The sequence below is a fragment of the Athene cunicularia genome (assembly GCF_003259725.1).
Source record: "Athene cunicularia isolate RWA chromosome 3 unlocalized genomic scaffold, athCun1 chr3_part1, whole genome shotgun sequence".
Lineage (NCBI taxonomy): Eukaryota > Metazoa > Chordata > Aves > Strigiformes > Strigidae > Athene > Athene cunicularia.
Window position 1 is genome coordinate 120,855,524 of NW_020799097.1, and position 20,319 is coordinate 120,875,842.

General features: G+C 36.6%; 1 protein-coding gene across 3 annotated transcripts in view; it reads right to left on the reverse strand.

Moving 5' to 3' along the window:
- KIF16B (kinesin family member 16B) overlaps positions 1 to 20,319 on the reverse strand; it is a 142,570-nt gene that overhangs the window by 91,675 nt on the left and 30,576 nt on the right. For all 3 annotated transcript variants that reach the window (XM_026845688.1, XM_026845687.1, XM_026845690.1), the window contains 3 exons: positions 18,347 to 18,522; positions 16,352 to 16,417; positions 11,939 to 11,998 (listed from right to left, as the gene is read on the reverse strand). In XM_026845688.1, coding sequence (XP_026701489.1) covers positions 11,939 to 11,998; positions 16,352 to 16,417; positions 18,347 to 18,522 — 302 coding nt within the window. The remainder of the gene's footprint in view (positions 1 to 11,938; positions 11,999 to 16,351; positions 16,418 to 18,346; positions 18,523 to 20,319) is intronic.

Below are 20,319 nucleotides of genomic sequence, written 5' to 3' on the forward strand. Positions count from 1 at the left end.
TTAAAGCATCTGCAACAATCAAGATCAGAAAACTGTAGTTTTGTTGTGAACAGCTTACTGTGAAAGTGCAGGTGCTCAGCAGCAGCCCACACAGGCACCAATAGCTCTCTGAAATGAATGTCAATTAAAAAGGCAGATGCAGAAGGCAGAACTGCTTAAATGAGCAACTGATAAGATAGTCAAGCTAAAATGATGCAAAATCAATGATGCTATTCCTTTAAAGAGTAAGAAAATTACAGGAGCAGTTCTTAGTCTCATAAGGTCAGCTTACTGTTTCCATTTTTCATTGTTCCTCTTTCACCCTCAGCTGATTGCCCCATGCTCACTGCTGACATGCAGTTGTCTATCAATACACAGAAATCCTATTTTTGTAGTTACACCCCAAAGCACCACTATAGTTAACATGCTGCAAGAATTTCCATCAGAAGCCTTTGCAGATTCAAAGTAATTTTTCATGAAATTTGGCCTACATTCCCGTATTACAAGGACAAACTTAACAAGCTGACATGCCGGCTCCTTGACACTTTAGACCTTGTACAGACAGAACAACTACTGACATCTGAGAAAAATTCTCTGAAGAGAACTGCTGGATTTCATAGAATCACAGAATGGTTTGGGTTGTAAGGAACCTTAAATATCATCTACCTCCAACCTGCCTGCCATGGGCAGGGACACCTTTCACTAGACCCGGCTGGCTAATTCTAAGTAGAGGTGCCTATTTGGTGGCCCAAACTTCCTGGACACTAGCCTGTAAAGTCTTCTTTTCCAGAAGCATATGAAACTTAAACCATCAAAGCTGTCATTTTCCATGCTGGAATATCTGATGCTGGAATATATGCCCCCACTAGCTTGGGTTCAAGGAAAAACTATTTGTCTATTTCAAAAAATGAGGTACACAGAGCATTTTGCTGTCTCAAGTGGAGCAGGCTTCACCTCTTCTCAGCTTCCTATGTGCGACCACACTGAGCATACATGAGTCTCAAAAGGAAAAATAAGTCCACGTAGGGCAGCGCTGACATTTGGAGCAGAGAACAAAACTTTTCTTGCCATTAGTGACCCTTCCTAGCAGGAGGTACTATACCTTCCAGCTAAAAGACAGCAACTCTGCTCTCAGAATTCTTCACGCTGGTATCTAAAAGGGGACAAGGGCCTGGCTGGAATAGAAAGAAATAAGATATATCTTAATTCATCCTCTTCTCCCATATGCATTACAATACAGTCTTTAATTACATGATCATATATTTTCTACAGGACCTGTGAATAATTCATTCCATAGACTGTACACTCTGGGAATGAATCAAGAGAATGTAGTGAGCTAGACTATTATCTACAGGACTCCTACCTCACTTGTTGCTAAAGCTGGATGACGAATGAGTCATGAAATTGTAGAGTGGAAAAAAAAAAAATACCCTAGTCTCATAGTTAATACATTTATTAATTTTAAAAGCTATTTCTTTCTTTGTATGTTTCTTTGGGGATGGGAGAATTAAGAAGTGTTTCACTTAACTAGAGTTGTGTTTTATTTATTATTTACCTACAAATTAATCTCTACTTTGGTAGAGATGAATCTGAACTAATAAATTACTTTAAATCTATTAGTCCCTTCCTCAGGGCCAAGATGTAACCCTTGTTATTGAAAGAAATTGAAGAAAGGAGTAGGACTATGCATACTAGTAAGGAACAGCTACCAAGGAGAAGAAATAGACTTCAGGAGTAGCAACACAATAGCAAAGTCTTTTGGAGAGGAAGATGCACAGGCTTGGTTGCTGGCACATTCCTGTCCCTGACAGCTCAGCTACTGAGATACAGAGCAAACGAACTTGAAGAGACAGATGGCAGCCAGACTGGACCTGCCCTTTCCTTCCTTCGTTCAGGAGTACAGCCTGATTGCAACAGCAGCAGATTTGTACTGCCAGCTGTGTTTAAGACATCTCTTAGTGGATTTCCTTAAAAATATAAAGTCTGTCGTTGGAAAGAAAAAAGAACAAGCATGTTACTCCAGCAGCACTTCTACCACAATATGGCTGTATGAATCAAGGCTATGCTCAGCTGCCAATTAAGACATTAAGTCAGGTGCACAACAGTACCATATAGTCAAAGCTACCAGAATCATGCAGTAATAAACTGCTAAATATACTGCTAAAAACACCAGCAGAATGAAATGGTTCTAGTTTTTCATATCCAACACACGCTGCCATCAGAAACAGTTCCTTGGTGAGGGACTCAAGATAAATTTACGTTTTCCATCCAAAATGTTGATGTTGAAATGCTTCCTTACTCTTCCATAAAACCAAGTCCAATGAGAAATTTACATTCTGTCTTTTGTCCTCACTACTTCTCTGCTGATCCTTTAGAAGAAACAGCTTTCAGGGTATATTTCTTCTTTTTTCTACAGGCTGAATCAGTAGCTTCCACTGCTTTCAATTTAGCTCCCCTTCCTGCCACAAGATAAATTAATAGAAAAACAGATCAAATGCCCAGGAGGAGTTGTTGAACAAGTGGCATCTGAGCTGTAGAAAGGATTTCAAAAGCAACTCACTCTGTCTGACTCCCTCTCATTTGAAAACCACCTACAAGCCCTAGAGATGGATTAAAGCTAAGCATGGCCTGGATAATCTACAAATGCAGGGCCCCAGTTGTAGAGAGGGCAGCAATGAAATACTTGGGAGTATGGTTATTCCTAGAAACAGGAGGACCTCTTTTGGAATGCACAGTCTGGATCAACCAAACTATTCAACCCTGCCTTAATCTGTGGTTGGTGAACTCAGAAACGGCAGCCCCTGACCGTGCTTCTCTGATGGTCCAGGTGGTTTCAAGAGGGAAAACCAGTTTAAAACTGCAATAAAAAACAATCAGTAGCATTACGCATCTCATGATAGCAACTTTCTAGCACAAACTGACAGTTAAAAGTGGTCAGCCCACCGCAGAGGCATCACAAGCAGCTGAAGAGACTGCAAGAGAAAAAGGAGGTTTCTTAATAAGATAAACACAGGTGGCAGACAGACTTGAAATCACACAACTATTTCTTTTGAAATCTATTATACTTTTAACTGCTGCACTCAGCATTCCCCAGGTGGCTGGGACCCTTTCAATATTGTTTCTATTAGGAAAAGAGCTACAGCAGATCAGTAGCACCAGTTCCCAATTCAGTATTTTTTCTTCCTCTGACAACAGCAAGCTAATGCTGAGAGTAGACAAAGCACTGAAAAGAACATCAGTGAGCAAAGAGCAATGAGAGCAGCTCTCCTGAAGACAAAACAGTGTGTATCTCAGGACAACCATATAACCCTTCAAAAGTTTCTGTTTGGTTGCTGTTATAGAAATTTCTCTCCACTGTATTGTCCTTATTCTCAGTTTGCATTCAGTTACCAGACTGAAGCAAGTGGGATGATCAGGTAAACTAATAATCATCATTTAATAATGGCATCTGCTCAGTAATATAGTATGAAAAAAACAACGGCTATTTAAGGTAAAACAAATCATGTTCGAATGAACTCTGCCCAAACTGAAATTTCAAAGCAGAAATCTGTGTACTGGCCAATAGCATAAAGATCCAGGGATGTAAATACATTCATTTTATCTTAATGACCAAAAAAATACGGGGGGAAAGATATGATGTTATGTTCTCACGTCCTTGATTTTGAGAAGAACAATAAAGTCCATCTGTAGAGGCTCTGGAGGAGGGAAGCTATGTGACATTTAGTAATGACAATTTATCCCAACTTTAAATCTTCTGACCAGAGTAGATGATTGTATGGACTACAACCACTGGCAGTAACTGCTACACTTGGGAAATAAATAAATAACGCACAAAGCCAGGTATAATAAAGACCAGACCCTAGTAAAACTAAGAGCTAAACTAGACATTACTTGTCATTGCTCAGGAGGCAGGAGTTGCAGGTAAATACTGTACAAAGACTGAGAACAGTAAACGTTCCCTTGTTGTCAGACAACTTTCACAGAAGATCGAAAAAATCCAATAAACTTATTAAATTTTAATGTACTGAAATTCAATTATAAATCTACAGAAGTGATTAACGAAGGGGAAAATGTTAAAAGAAACAGTTATAAATAGAAGCTGCACATCATTGCCACTGGCACTTCAACTGCAAGATCCATTAAAAGAGAAAGCAAATAACAGAAGTGGCCTGGTGAAAGACCTATATGTCCAAAAGCCTGTTTGCTTTCTCAACTATATTACCTGGTCAAATAAAAGATACCTCTCCCTGAAACTGTTCTTTTAAATCCCTAAAATATCAGAGCTACAATAAAGTTAAGAAAACAAATACCTTCTGAAGGCTTTAGGTAATTTGTCAAACATTCTACCTATACAGTCATTTGAAAGAGAGAGTTGAAAAATGTACTAACAAATAATTGCAATAATTTTGAACGTACATAATCACTTTACAGTGCATCCCACCTGTAAATTGTTGTTCAGAAGCATTTCTGTCAAAACATGTACTCAGGTTCTTCAGGACTTGCTACTAAACCAATGTTTTGGCATTCTCATAAACTTATTTTAGTAGAACCAAACAGCAATGAAGGTCAAGATATTGCAAATCATTTTGCCTTAAAATATCCGCATTAAATCTGAATTAAGCATGCAGGAGAACCTGATTTTTGTATCCGCAGTGACATCTAGTGCAAGAAACCAAACCCACATTTAGACAGGCTTCTAGAGAAACTATTATCATTTATTGTGTGATTTCTGACTGAGATAAACAAGAATAATTAACATCAGCCCTAATAAAACTTTCTTAGTATCTTGTCTTCTGCACAATATTCACAAGCCAGCTAAAGGGAATCCTATTAAGCATAATATGTTAATAAGAGACTATTTAATGCAAATGTGCATTTTTTCTTTCCATACAAATTCCGTTTGATAAATGTATAGATATTCATAGCTGTTGGATGGCAAAAAAAAATGTTGAGAAAGCAAACATCCCTAGGAAAAGAGTTGTTATTCTATTTATTCTATCAACTTTTCTAAAAGAAAACAAATTCAGCAGCAACATCTGACTTAAATTCTTTCTGCCAGCTCCATGGATATGCAAGCCTATTTTAATTTTACATTGCTTTCTAAACCGCTTTTTTAAAAGTGCACGCAGAAGACATCATTTGCAGAAAGGAAACAAAAACTGAAAGCACACAATGACTGTTGTCTAATACAGATGACAAATAGATGAAATTATACAATAACAAATAAAATTTGTTCAAATTAAAGTACATATTTAAGTCTCCCATTAAAAGTACAGTTATGCTTCAAACACAGCCAACAACAGACATTCTAACCAAAATGCAACACCAACATGTCTAACTAGCAACAAATTTTACAAAAATGATTCACTTACTGAAATGTGAAAAAACCTTAGAAACAAGTTTATTTCTGCCAAACATACAAATAAATACATATGCCAAAGCTGAAAATGAACAGTTTAAATACAGTATCATGCATACATCATTTTGTATATAAATGCACACCATTCCTGTAACTCCCTTTTTTCATCCGACACATGAATGTAAACACAACTATTTTAGGACCTGTGTTCCAAAGCATGTGTCCAGAAGTCTTAAAAATTTATATGTACTTTATAAGGGCAGGTGAAAGCCTTTATTGGCATCTTTCATAAAAACATAACAATAAGCAATTTTCCAGTATCTAAATTACCCAATGGTAAAATGATTAGGTCGAAAGAAATAACAGCAAACAAGATGAATTTTTGGTTCATCAGATTAATTTTATATCATTTATATCTTTCTATTTTTTTTTTAAAAGCAGCTATTTATTAGTGATCTAGGACAACTACCTTATGCATTAGGTTCCTAATCTTCTAGTAATCTTACTATGGAATAGGCACAAAACTCACAAGATTTTGTTGGTTACTAGAGGTATTGAAAAATGTCACAAGTACTGGTTTCTGGACAAAGAAGAGTATGCCATGGTTAATGAACTACCATTACTAGTGATGCAGTAAGTACTTTTAAAAAGTTCTAGTTTGTTCTTCAGGAGCCCCAGCTTCTGCCTGACTTCTCTGCCTTATGGCCATCAAAAACTGGATTTAGTAGACACAAGAATTTTATGTGAAAGTAGCAGGTGTTAATTGAGAGCACTTTTCACCTAAGGTTGTTAAAACAAAGACATGAAAGAATGAAGAAAACAAATGCTCATCGAAGGGCAAGGTACTAGAGTAGAACACAAAACAAGTGAGAAGAGGAAAAGGAGACAAGCTAGCCAAGGTTAATGGGAAGTAACAAAAAGGCATAAAACAGGAGAACAGTGATATATGCCCAGCCTCACAGGCAGAACTGAGATAACGGATTTTCAAATACCATTCTGCAACTGTGGTTTAAAAATTATCTGAAAATTCAAATAAATGTAGGCTAATGCAGCACTTATATAGAACACAACAAACAGTTCTTGACAGAGCTTGCTACGGTACGCAAGCCAGAACGGAAAGGAAATTATTAAAATCCAAATCTATTAGCTTCCGCCACTCTAATCAGCATCTCAAAGACCAACACAATTACTTTGAGTTTTGGTCTCCTCCTGTCTTTGCTGGGTATAGCCAAAATTCCTAAAGAAAGGAAATCCCCCTGTTTAGATGAGTAGGTCTACCAAAATAACTGTTTGATGTTAGTCTGTATTTATTCATCACGGCAAGTTAGGAGTATTTAATCTCCCCCAAAAAGAGGCATGATTAAAAAAAAAAAAAAAAAAAAAAAAAAAAAAAAAAAAAAAAGTTCATGCTTGAAGACAGACATATTGTTTTCTTCCCCAGGTAGGGAACAACCGTTGTTAAGGCATAAAAAAAATGTACTATTAACCAGTACTCAACCAAAGAGCACAAAAAAGAAAAAGATCAAATAAACAGTATTCAATAACATATTTACACAACATGTAGTAAAATGCTGCAGCAGAATTAGGATTATTGATTAAAGTGAGGCTGTCACTAAATCCAAGAGGACAAAGCCATCTGAAGTAGCTACTAGTTAAACTAATGATCATGAGAATTAGACACACACAAAAAAAGACCCTGTTCTTTAATAGACTGTGCAGACAGATATCTCTGCATCCTTTGACATCAGTTGAGCTCTGCCACACAAAGCTAATGACATGATTAGAATCAAACAACAGGATAAAAAAATAAAAGCTAAGTCTAAATCTACTTAAAACCAAAAAAAAAAAAAAAAAAAAAAAAATTAAAGGTAGGTACAAATGACATACATCAAAAAGGCAAAAGCTAAAAGTCAAACCAATTTCTACACAAACAGTAAAGGGGAGAAGAAACTTAAAAGGAAGTTGGTAAGAAAAAAACAGTAGAGAATTATATAAAAGAGTACACATTTTAGAAAGATTAATATAAAAGCTGCTAAAGGTTAGAGAAAGAAATTGGAACATGCACAAAAGATGACAAAAATAAGATGCCAGTAAGAGAAAAAAGATCTGTAGGAGAATGACAACACATGCAGTCAAATATAGCAGCCACATCAAAAGAAGTTTTGTACCAATTAAATCCTCAAAGAAAGAGAAAAATCAAAAGTTGGATAGGTTATCCTAACATCTTAGAAAGCATCCAAAGAAATTACAGACCTCAGGATTGATCTTTAACAGAACAATAGAGAAAGGACTAAACTAAGGAAAAGAGCAAAGTTTTCTTCCCTCTTCCTCTTATTTTTGGAGATGTCTATGGAAGAACATTAACAGAAGGTTAAAAAAAAAAAAAAATCCATAGAAAGATTCAATGACAGTGAGTTGAAAGCAAAATCCTAGTTAAGTGCGTGCTGAGGTTGCAAGACACCTGAAGATAGAGAAGCAATGTAAATGTAAAGCAGTGCTATTTCGTAAAGAGCAACTCTTTTGACAGCTGGTGACATTTGAGAAAATAACCCAAAGCCTATGGGATCACTGTGGGTTTTGATGCAGTATTTTACCCAATGCTGAAGCATCAGTTCACATATTTAAGTTTATTAAGGATTAAAATATCCTCACTTAAATTAAAAAGAGGGACAGGGGACTGTAATACTTAGGTTAGTAAGGTTAGTGTCATGTTGTATCACAGTGAGGAGGTCAAGGATAAAAATAAGCATCACCCCTGGAAACAATGCTTGTCACTTCAGAGAGATTACCAACACCAAGAAGCTGCCATGCTACACAATAAAGAATACTTCATAGGGAGTCAGCACCAGTTTAAAACCCTGATGTATGCAGTGTCCTAATCTTTGCATAAGGAAAACGAGAGAATTTGGACTTTAGGTGTGAGTTGGTAATTGAGACTGCAGAGGAACCCAGACAGTTGCCCTGCAAAAGGGCTTCTTCTGAATGCATGAAAGAAAGACAGCATGCTATCAATACTACCATCACCAGTCCAAGACATGCCCAGTCTGACAGCAGCATATATGAAAGATTATACAAGATGTTCACAGCTGATAATGGCATTCAGCCATACAGACTCTGCACCAAATCCAAAACTGACAACATTTATAGATAGGATAGTTCAACGTACTCGTCTAAAGATGCACACTGATGGAAAACCGTAACTTCAGGTGAACTACATAGAGACAAACATCAAAGGGGATAAAAGCTACAAGCAGAAAAAATGAAGAACACTGGGATGTACATGTCAGCTGCACACATGGCGCTGTGCCGACTGAAATAATTGGAATTTTAAGCTGCCAAATACTTTTTAATCAAAAACTTGCCTTCACACAGTATCTTCTCTTCCTCAGTATTTTCTAGCTGGATAGCATTTTCCATTTGCTATGAATTATTTTCAAGGTAGCATTTAAGTTTTGCTGGACTAATTTACAACAGGGTTCAAAATAACTGGCAAGGGTGAACAAGTTTATGGAACATCTTCCCTACAAAACAGTATGCATCACTTCTTTGTCAATTTTGACGAAAGCACTGTATTCAGTAAAAGCAAAGTAACTTTTCCCAGCAGTATCTGTTGATCCAGAAGACAACACCAGCATGCCCTATGAATCTGCCTTCCTGCATTTTGCAAGGCTTATGCAAAAGCTTTTCAATTATTTTGGATTTAAACATTAACAGATTTTCCCATCAGTCTGTGAGAACAATTCAAAACTATGTGAACTCTGATATCTAAAACTTAGTATGAAAAAGCATAACTACATATAATAGAGTAGGAAATCCCATTCAGATACTAGCAAGTGCACTTGCATCTGGCAGGCATACATGAATAGGTAATAGGTAGTAGCTGTTTATATGAATTTTCAACATCAGCAAAAGGTGTTAGGGACTGAAAAGCAAAAGGTTTTTATTTCTCCAAGCCTGCTGCAGGACAGGAACTGAAAGGCAGCAACTACCTCAGGACTGCAAGCTCAGGGGGAGGCAAGGCAAAGCAGGTTTTAGAACTTCACATTTGTATTTATGTCTAAGTAACTTAATGAATAATGCCCTGAAAATCACTGAATTACGGCATAGAAAAAGTTGCCGTTGTGACTGCAGCAAGGTAGACATACAGTTTCATTTCTGAAAGGGTGACGAGACATTCTAGTTTCCCAAGTGAACAATGTGTACAATCTGTGTGGAAGAGGTGGTACATCAATAATGAAACAAAAAAAGCCAGTGAACTTACAGGGAGTCCATTACAAGAAACACTACTGCTCTCTCTAGTTTAAAATCTGCGTTTCAACAACTCAGCCTGGCAAACTTCCAGAAAGCCCTTTTCTGCTCATGTGCTGGCAGTGATTTCAGGAATCGTTAAACAAGAAGTGAATAAAAATATGGATAGCTTCAGTAAAATGGTGTAAAATAAAACAGTACAACCAAGAAATCTTTTGCAGTTTTTCAGGGCCAAGAAAGTTTTATCAACTGCCTTTAACCCAAAAGTGAAATATAAACTATATTCATGTACTCAAATATCAGCATATGAAAGTACAAAATACAAAAGCTGCATGAATTAAACAGAAGCTCAGTACCAGAAAAGTTGAGTAACAGCTTCTGTGTTTAAGTCCTTTATATCCAGCTATTTAACAAATGCAGCTTTCCTTTGTTTTTATGAATTGTTCAGTTAACACCTCCTATGATTCTCTAATCTGTACAAGAATCACTGCTTTCCAACATAAAGCTTTAAAAACTTCCTACATGCTATATCAGTTTGTTTTCACAACTGACCAAAATTCACAAATCCTCCATGTGACAATGAACTCCCCAATCCAGACCTGAGTAAAGAGAGGATTAATAAAGTTCTGTGTACATACAGATGCTTCAAATTAACAGAAATAAATTGGTAAAAAGGTAAGTAAAAAGGTAAAATTGGACCTAAAACATCTCTGAGGAATATACAAATGGCAATTCCCAGTTCAGTATCTAGACAGACATTAAACAGTCCATTCTGTCATGCCATCTGCTAGGCAGTTACCAACACTGCTCTGTTCTCTATGCTATTTGTTCTTTATTTTTATTTTTAAGCATGGAGCCATTCAACTTATTTGGAAGTCAGATAAAACATGCAGTGGTGAACTTAAAAAAAATAAAGGAATCAAAAAGTAATACACAGCAAAAAATCAACTACAAAAAAAATCAAGTTTCAGATCAGTGATAGGGGGATTCAAATTTACTTCTAAATGCTTGTTCAAATTGCACTTCAAATGAGTTCATGTTCAGCATATACTGCAAATCATGAAAGCTTAAGTTTTGTTATCGAAATTTTTATTTAACAGAATAGTTAAAACATTTGGCCAAAAAAATGTTAGTCTGTGTTATGGAAAAAAAGTTGTGGGAATTATACCTCTGTGTGTGTGTGCATGTGCACATGTGTGCTTGTACGTGTGTAGGGAATCCTAAAGTGACCCATTAAAATATCACCTCAGACTATCACTCTAATCATGAGCCAAATGTCAATATAAAATCTTACTAGTACAACTGGACAGCAGGAAAACAAAGATACATGCAGAGAACACAAAAGCCTCAGTCTACATCATGCAAAAAATCACAGTATGGAAATTATCAAGTTGCCCTCTTAGATCTGTACTAAATCTACAAACCACAAGAGAGCTCTGTGTAGATTTAACTGCCCCAGAAGTAGTCTGGAGCCATATGAAGAGTGCAACACAGGCCAGCTTATGTGTTCAGACCAAACATTAGGAAAAAAGTTTTCACAGAAAGAGTGGTCAGACAGTGGAATAGGCTGCCCAGGGAGGGGGTGGAGTCACCATCCCTGGATGTGTTTAAGGGTCGTTTAGATGAGATGCTGGGGGATATGGTGTAGGGGAGAACTTTGTAGAGTTGGGCTGATGATTGGACTTGATCCCAAGGGTCTTTTCCAACCTGAATCAATGAACCAGTTGCAAAAATCCCTGTTCTTGTGTCTCCAGAGCATGTTTAGCTCAGATGCATCTGTTTGGCTTCATGAAGACCTACTGAGGGAGACTCAACTGCAGAAATCCCATCAAAAGTTGTTTTTCAAGTTTACAAGCCATTTCTGACCGAAATGTGAATCTGAAGGCCAATGCAAAAATCTGTATCCACTACACACTGCATTCACTGAGAGACGCAATGTAAAATAAAAGGTGGTTATTCACAAGTCTTGCGGATACAATACAAATACCAAGAGGATGAGGGATCCACCTGCCCGTGCCTCAGCTTTTCTTCATTTGCAACTCAATAAAACATTCAGTAATTCAAAGAGTTGTTAGAGATAAGATGTTTTGCACTATGAGGTCACTATGCTGAAGGAAAGAGTTGTGCAACTTACTAATATTACTTAAAATCTTATTCAAAAATAACACTGCGTCTGCATATTTACTCCTAAAAGCCCTCAAAAATTAAGTCTTTGGAACAAGCTAAAAAAGACTGAGAACATTTTGTGTTGTTAAAAAACAAAGAAGGTGACTTAGAACAGAAACTTTTTTTTTTTTTTTTTTTTTAAGGCTAGTTCAAATGCCAAGTTGAAAATTTATTTATTTGTCTTACTTTCAAAATATCTTGAGTTTCGTTCCACTTGTTTGTCCACTCTTTGGTCAGTTCTTGCACCTATAAAAGAAAACAAATATTAAAAGTGATGTGACTTTTTCCAAAATCCTTGGTAATGCATTCCCAAAGATATACTAAATATTTGTGAAATCCCTTGTGATGTTTAATACTTAAACATTAGAATGGCACTGCTGCTCCTGCAATAAGTGACCATACCCACATCATCTCTCTCTCAAAAAGGAACATCACAAAATTCTTATTTATAGCATAAAATGAAACAAAGGACAGGGATATTGCCTTCAAATAATGGCAGCCATTTTCAAAGATAGGGTATTATTCCCTAAAGTGCTTCAACAGTCCTACAAAGTCTACTGCCCCAGATTGATCCCTTAGTTGTAACAAGATGACAGATCTTTTCCTCCCGCGCAGGTAGGCATGTTTAAGCTAAAATGCCCTCCAGAGGATGGTATGCAGAGGAAGCGGCAGACAGGCAGCCTTCAGGAATCATAGCAAAGCTTGCTGCAACTTAGAAATCATGCACTTGGTTGAAATCAGCACAGAGTGAGAAGCTGCTTGCTAAGGCAATACAGACAGCAAGGGCGCTGGGAATACAATCATAGAATTATTTAGGTTGGAAAACATCTTTGAAGTCATCAAGCCCAACTGTTAACCTGACGCTGCCAAGTCCACCACTAAACCACATCCCTTAAATTCCTCCAGGGATGGTGACTCAACCACTTCCCTGGACAGCCTGTTCCAGTGCTTGATACCCTTTTGGTGAAAAAATTTTTCCTTATATCCAGTCTAAACCTCCCCTGGCACAACTTGAGGCCATCTCCTCTTATATCACTTGTTACATGGAAAAAGAGACCAACACTCACCTCACTATAACCTCCTTTCAGGTAGTTGTAGAGAGTAATAAGGTCTCCCCTGAGTCTCCTTTTCTCCAGGCTGAACACCCCCAGTTCCCTCAGACGCTCCTCACAAGACTTGTTCTCCAGACCCTTCACCAGCTTCACTGCTCTTCTCTGGACACACTCCAACACCTCAATGTCCTTTTTGTAGTGAGAGGCCCAACACTGAACATAGTATTTGAGGTGGCGCCTCACCAGTGCTGAGCACAGGGTGACAATCACTTCCCTAGTCCTGCTGGCCACACTATTTCTGATACAAGCCAGGATGCTGTTGGCCTTCTTGGCAACCTGGGCACACTGCCAGCTCATATTTGGCCAGCTATCAATCAACACCCCCAGGCCCTTTCCCACCACACAGCTCTCCAGCCACGCTTACCCAAGGCTGTAGTGCTGCAAGGGGTTGTTTTGACCCAAGTTCAGGACCCAGCACTGAGCCTTGTTGACATTCATACAGTTGGCCTCAGCCAGAGCAATCTGTAGAGCCTTCCTACCCTCCTCCAGCCGATTCACACTCCTGCCCAGATTGCTGTCATCTGCAAACTTACTGAGGATACAATCAATCCCCTTGTCCAGATCACTGAAAAAGATATTAAGCAGAACTGGTGCCAGTACTGAGCCCTGGGGAACACCACTTGTGACCAGCTACCAACTGGTTTTAACTCTATTCACCACAACTCTTTGAGCCAGTTTTTTACCCAGCAAAGAGTACATCTATCCAAGTCATGAGCAGCCAGTTTCTCCAGGAAAATGCTGTAAGAAACAGCATCGAAGGCTTTACTAAAGTCCAGGTAAACCACATCCACAGCCTTTACTTCATCTACTAAGGGAGTCCTTCTACAGGACCTGTCTCATAAACCCACGCTGACTGGGTCTGATCACCTGGTTGTTCTGTATGTGCCACATGATGGCACTCAAGATGATCTGCTCCATAACCTTCCCCAGCACAGAGGTCAGACTGACAGAATGTCAGGTTTTGCCCTGCCTTCCCTACTCATCCAGTTGTCCATCTCACTAAACTTTCACAGCTTCCATATCAGTAAAGATTCATTTCAGAGCCTTCATGCTTTTTAGAAAGCAGTATATAGAGGGTGCTTCAAGAAGATCCACCTCAAAGCTCTGGCTGTCTTGGAATCATAATCACAGTAAATAATAATATATATATAGATATAGATATATACACATATATACATATATATATACACACATACATATATATATATATATATATATATACACACACACACACACACACACACACAATTTTTTAAATTATTTGAATTCACTTCATCTGCAGAAGAGCTGGGGAAAAAAAAAAAATCCAGCAACATCCCTTTATTATTTACCACTGTAGGAAAAAAAAAAATCTTCAATGCAGTTCCTCCAAACATCTCCACATTTTCTGCCTATGGCCTACTTTCCTAGTTATCTTTGCAGATCAGCTGCAAATTAATCAATAAGAACGAAAGAAACTCATCTCCACCTGTATCTCAAGATCTCAACAAAGAAGAGTAAGCACATTTTTCAATGCATTATTACCATTCCCAGTGCTGCTAACTTGAATGTTAAAACAACAACAAAATTGAAAAGATTAAAGAAAAACATGACGAAGATCTATCATAAGTCTATTCACCATACCAGAACAATTTTTATTGCTCAGAAACAATTTTTAAATTATTCTTATATAAGGACAAATCAATTCATTAAAGAAAGTCGCCATATATTTGTCAGATAATTTAAATATGGTGATAAAGTCTTTAGATCTGTATAAACAAATTAATTACAGCACTCATTCAATTATATAAAAGCTATAACCACTGCAGTCTCTACTAAGAGTTTTCAGTAATTATATCTATTGTAATTATCATGAATAGTAATCACATAACCTTCTAATGAGGCTGACAAAAGATAATAAAATATGCTCCATATACTCCCCACACGGAGGGGCCAACCCTTCTGAGCAGGACAAGGAGTGATTACTGTCAGAGCATGAATAACATACTTTTAATTAGCATATAGTCAGCAGTTTATACTACTCAGCTACTGTTAGATAAAAGTCTTTCATTTGTGCACAAAAATAAAAGTATACTACATGTACTAACAATATTATCATTCATCTCTGACTCAGCTAAAAACTTTAAAACCTAGTATGAATAGGAAAAAAAAATCATCACAACTAAAGGTTCATACCATGATTATGCAAGTCCTACTTTAATTATTGAATACAACACAGTAAGGATTCCTGCATATACTACAGACTTGCAAAATGCATTTCCAGCAGAAAATTGACTTCCAGAGAAGCCTGGATTCTACTTTGCAGCTATGGTTCATACTAATACACGTATTTAATCCATTTTTGTCACGAAGTTTATTTTTAAAATGTCATTTCACGGAAAAATTATTTCAACACATCTTTAAATTGGGTATTACCAATCCCAAAAAGCGCAGACAGATACCGTACCAATTAATTCGGTCAAAACAGGATTCTCAAAGCAATGCATTCATTCTCTAATTGTAAAGGGTTAAGCAGCACACATGTAAACCTTACAATTACAAACCTTACCAGCTAAGAAATCCCTATTTTTAAATGCATCATATCTACATTTGATTGGCATCTTGTTGACAGTTTTCAGAAATATTTGCTGCCATGTAGATGAATGATTCCAAATACTTTCCTTTCTTCTTTTCCAAAGTCTGAGTAATACTATTTTTTTTTAAACAGGCAAGTATATAGAAAAGAATTAACACAGAATGATAGAATAAAGAATGAAAGACTGAAAATTAGAGAAATGAGAGTATCATTATCTCTATATTCTTTTGGACCCTATAAGTATATCTTAACTGTCTGGGAATTTTTCCCAGCCTCTCTACTAGGCTGGATTATTAAAATAACTTGGTGTGAGGCATACTATGAAATACACCTAGATCTTAGATCCTCCCAAAAAAAGACAGCTAATAAGGCACTGAACGTATTTGTACATACCAGATTTAAAGACAAAATTTTCTGAAAACCTACCCCACGAGTTATTGATTACATGAAAACATGAAAGAGTTGCCACTTTTGCCCATAAATCTTTTACTGTATTTTCTACACACTGAATGCTTTGTTACTGTGATTACTGGTTACTGATTACTCTGATTTAATGGTTTTTCCCTCTTCCATTCTATATACAAACATACCTTTTTTAGTAAGGCAAGTTGGCCTGGGAACAAATATTTTCATTAAATAGAACTGTTATATAAATATCAAAGAAATATTTGTTCTTCGTTATAACATTATCTTACATTAGTAGGATAACAAAGTGCACACATAGTTGGGGTTTTTTTTTAAGAAAAGCACCAAGATTGTGCTGTTTGGCTGGAGAAAATGCTGTTTGGTGGGAGAAAATTTAGTTGAGTATAAATAAAAAAATCCTGAAAATTACCAACATTCTTGCATCCAAACCTCCTCTTACTTTTTTGTTTGTTTGTTTGACAACTGTATTATGAAATTATAACTCACCCTTGCTTCATTCTGCTGAAGCTTTTCTTCCATACTTAAAGCTGTTGGAGAATCCAAGAGTGCAATCTAAAATTGTAAAAAGTAAACATCATCAAGTAAAAAAAAAAAAAAAAAAAGGAAGAAAATAGTAACAATTTCTGATGGGACCAAATGAAAGAAATGCAATCATTCAACTTTCTGATTATTTAGGATGAAGTATTTCAAACTCCAATATACATCATTTTACCTTGAAATACTGTAAACAGAATATTCAAAATCTTGTCAAAACAAGTATTTCACATACAAGTCATTGGTTTTCATTGGTTTCAGAATACTATTTTTATTCACTCCATATAACACATGGTCATACACATGCAGACACTGAAACTGAACACAATATTGTAACAAGTAATTCCTGATATATCTATCTACATATTTCTGTTAAACATGAAAATTTATTATGCATCAGTAGTAAAGCATTTTGCTATAATACATATGTATATTGCTCACCTTTAGTAGATATATATTAAGGTAGCTGGCCTTAGAAAACTACTATACAACATGCACACACACAAGCAATACTCATTGTTATGTGAACCTCTACACTGAATACAACTCTGTATTTTGGTAATCAGTATCTTCGGTGATGTACAGAAGCATTTGCAATAGAGTATTCTGGGACTATAAAGGAAAACCACAAAAGAAATTATACAGAGATTTATAATCTACTGTGCATACATAACACCACCTGCTGTTTTACTAACCATCACAAATTCAATTAACTTGAGCAAGTTCTCTATTGTCTCCCACACAGCCATCTATTACATCCTATATCTGAACCAGATTTATTTTGTGATATCCACTGGTTTACAGCTTAGAATTAGGTCAAAGCATTAGATCTTCAAAGGGGTCCAAGCTACATTTACTTTGCCAACTCTAAATCTAACCATATTTTGAAAATAAATTAATTTTCTCCTCCTAAAGAATAGTGGAGAAACACAAGTATAATAGAGTAATTCAACCCCATAAATAGTTTTCTAATTGTCTGTAACAACGCAGAGCTCTCCAGTCATCCACAATGCATATTACTGCTTCCAACTGTGGTCCCATCCTCTTTTTGAGCTAATGTTTTATAGCATGAAATCTATCTGAAGTACTACCCTTCTGTTAAAAGTCTATGCTGAACTGCCATTTCACACTGCACAGCCCATCTAAAATAAAATTACATAGTTCTAGAAATAAACCTGAGGTATCATTTCAGATACCTCCAAATCATATTCACTCAAATATGAAATCTAGCAGTCCCAAGTGACATTATTTAGAAAAGACAACTGGCCTGAGCCAGTTGCATATTTCTTATTGTTAGTTTGGTTTCACCATCCTGGAAATAGAAGAGAAAAATCAGCCTAACTGAGCTTGTGGAGCAAATGCTTATAGTGCCTAATACTGATAGAAGAACAAGAAAGAGAATCATGCAAAAGGGAAGTATAAGCCTGACACGTTTTCTTATATCACCACTGAAAATACTTCTACGTATTTAACAGGCTATACTCTTTCGAATGTACTGTGCAGTCAAACACAAATAAAATGTATTGTTCAAACCCCTTCATACTCCCTTATTTTTATTTTTACACATCTACAGTATATCTTCTACTTCTTTTAAGATACTAGATAAAGTACTTCTTCAGTCCATCAGGCTAGACCCAGGAAACATGTTACTGCTCAGCCTCCTTATGCTGTCGTGACTATCTGTTCCACAGCACACTGCAAGCAAGCTCTGATTATATTAAGAGAAAGCTAAAAGCTTTGGGATGACAATTTTTCCCTCCTTATGTTAAAAGAGGTAATCTACTGGCCATATGGAAACTGATTCAATCAGGAAAATAATATTCATTCATAGCCTCATAGAGCTTGTTTACTCAAATCAATATAATGAAAGATAATTATCTCATTACATTCTAGAAATAGATGTTATAACTCAACGAAAATTACACATAAATTTCAAGTAAAGCTAACCTGATTCCCTTGAGCAAGCAGGGCTTTTAATCGGGCTATTTCAGCTCTCAGCTCACGGATCAGTTTGACGTTAGGATCCTCATTAATAGTAGGCTTGTTGATGATGTTTTTGGCTCTATTTGCATAGCGAAGTGTACTTAAAGTTTCTCCGTAATTGACATCAGCAGGTGAAATAGCTAAGGAGATAAAATCAGAAACAGTTTATCCAGCACCATATGTTTCATTTAGTAAAGTTAGTTTATATTTTTCAAGTCAGATAAAGTTAATTTAGACAGAAATACATGATTAACCAGTATGGCTACAATTGGATCCAATTCTTTACCCATTTCCACTGCTTTCATGTAACTACAACTTTGCTTAAGTAAACACTGTATTAGAATAATCAGGTCCAACAATCAAGCATTGTAAAGAAATCTTGCTGTCACTCTAACACATTTTTCTGGCAAGCACAAATGTCCTGTATGAATATTTCAGACACTTGCAAATTTTTTTACAAGAACTGGGAAAATAAGTGAGCATTTTGTAAGTGTCAATGTAATCACTAAATATAAAAGTCATTTCAGGTAAAAAACCACAGTAGGTTCAATAAGTTTTGAAGGGAAATTAAACAGTATTCAAACGAAAAGCAGACATGAAAACAAAACAGGAGAAGAGCTTCTATAATTTACAAACCTAGCTGTTCTGCAGAGCTGCAAGCATCTGGCAGCATGCAGAACTGTTACCTATCTGATGCACCAAGAGAAAGCTATTATTTTTACACAGGCAACTTAACCAGGAAAAACAGTGGAGTTTAAATGAAAATGCTAATGCTATCTTTCACTTACTTTTTCTAACAATATACAAAATATTCCCAGTTAAAAAGATAACCATTGCACCCAACTAGATGAGCAAAAACACAGAAGAGAGCACCAAGCAGAAATGATGACCAGAAAACTTAATAATCAAACTGAACAAGAGACCCAAAGACTCAGACAATTAAAACACCTGAAAAAAATAAAAAAGTAACCAAAATATTCTGCCCTTCCTTGTTCTCTCAACAGTGATAAATACTCTTTTTATGGTAGAGACTCTCTGAATTAGGGGAGATGCACTTGGCAACAGACTATATACTTCTAGTTCACACTATCACTTGCCTACTTTATCTACTGTCTCCTCTCCACTACTCAATTATTCTCTCTCCGGAAAGATGTTACAATACGTTACAGAAACATGACAAATCAGAATTGGATCTATTTTTATAAGAGCCTTTCCTACAATTTGAGATGATCTTCCTGCTTTTTTTGTGCTTAGTTACAGAAAAGGCAGACCAAACATATCCAGACAGCTTGCCAGGCTGTGTTAGGCAATTCAGCCACATTACCAGTAGTTACTGGTGGACAAAAGATCAACCATCAGGGTTCTGCCTAGCAGAAGCATCATTAATAGATGAGTAGGTAGCTGGAAAAGCAGCTGGGCACTGTAATCATTAGTACAGGCACTGAAAGCTCACTGTGTTTCTAAAACTTCTCTTCCCAATCCCTCTGTCAAAAAACACAACGAAACAAACAAAAAGCCCAAGCTACTCAACCATATAACTGAAAGAAGCATCACGAAGAAAGATGCCAGCAGAGTGTTCCTTAGACAGAAAACCAAAGGCAAGTCTGGGCCAAGATCCTTTTTAGGTACCACTCTGGATCAGACTGAGGAAAGAAAGCGACATGGATTCCAAAAAATCCCCAAAAATCATGCAAAAAAGGAACTGCTATCCGGAGAATTTGACTGTAACAAAGAGACTGAAGAAAAATAATTTGATCCAGTCAATTTTATTCCCTTGATTCCACTCTCCCACCATTCCCAGGCGAGGACTGCATCAGTTAGACTGCATTCAATTTGAGCAGGAAAGAGTGAGAAAAATTTTAGAGCTGGCTCCTCTTCACACTTTACACCTCCGACAATCAAAATCCTTCCCTCCCCTTAAACATCCTCCCAGTTTC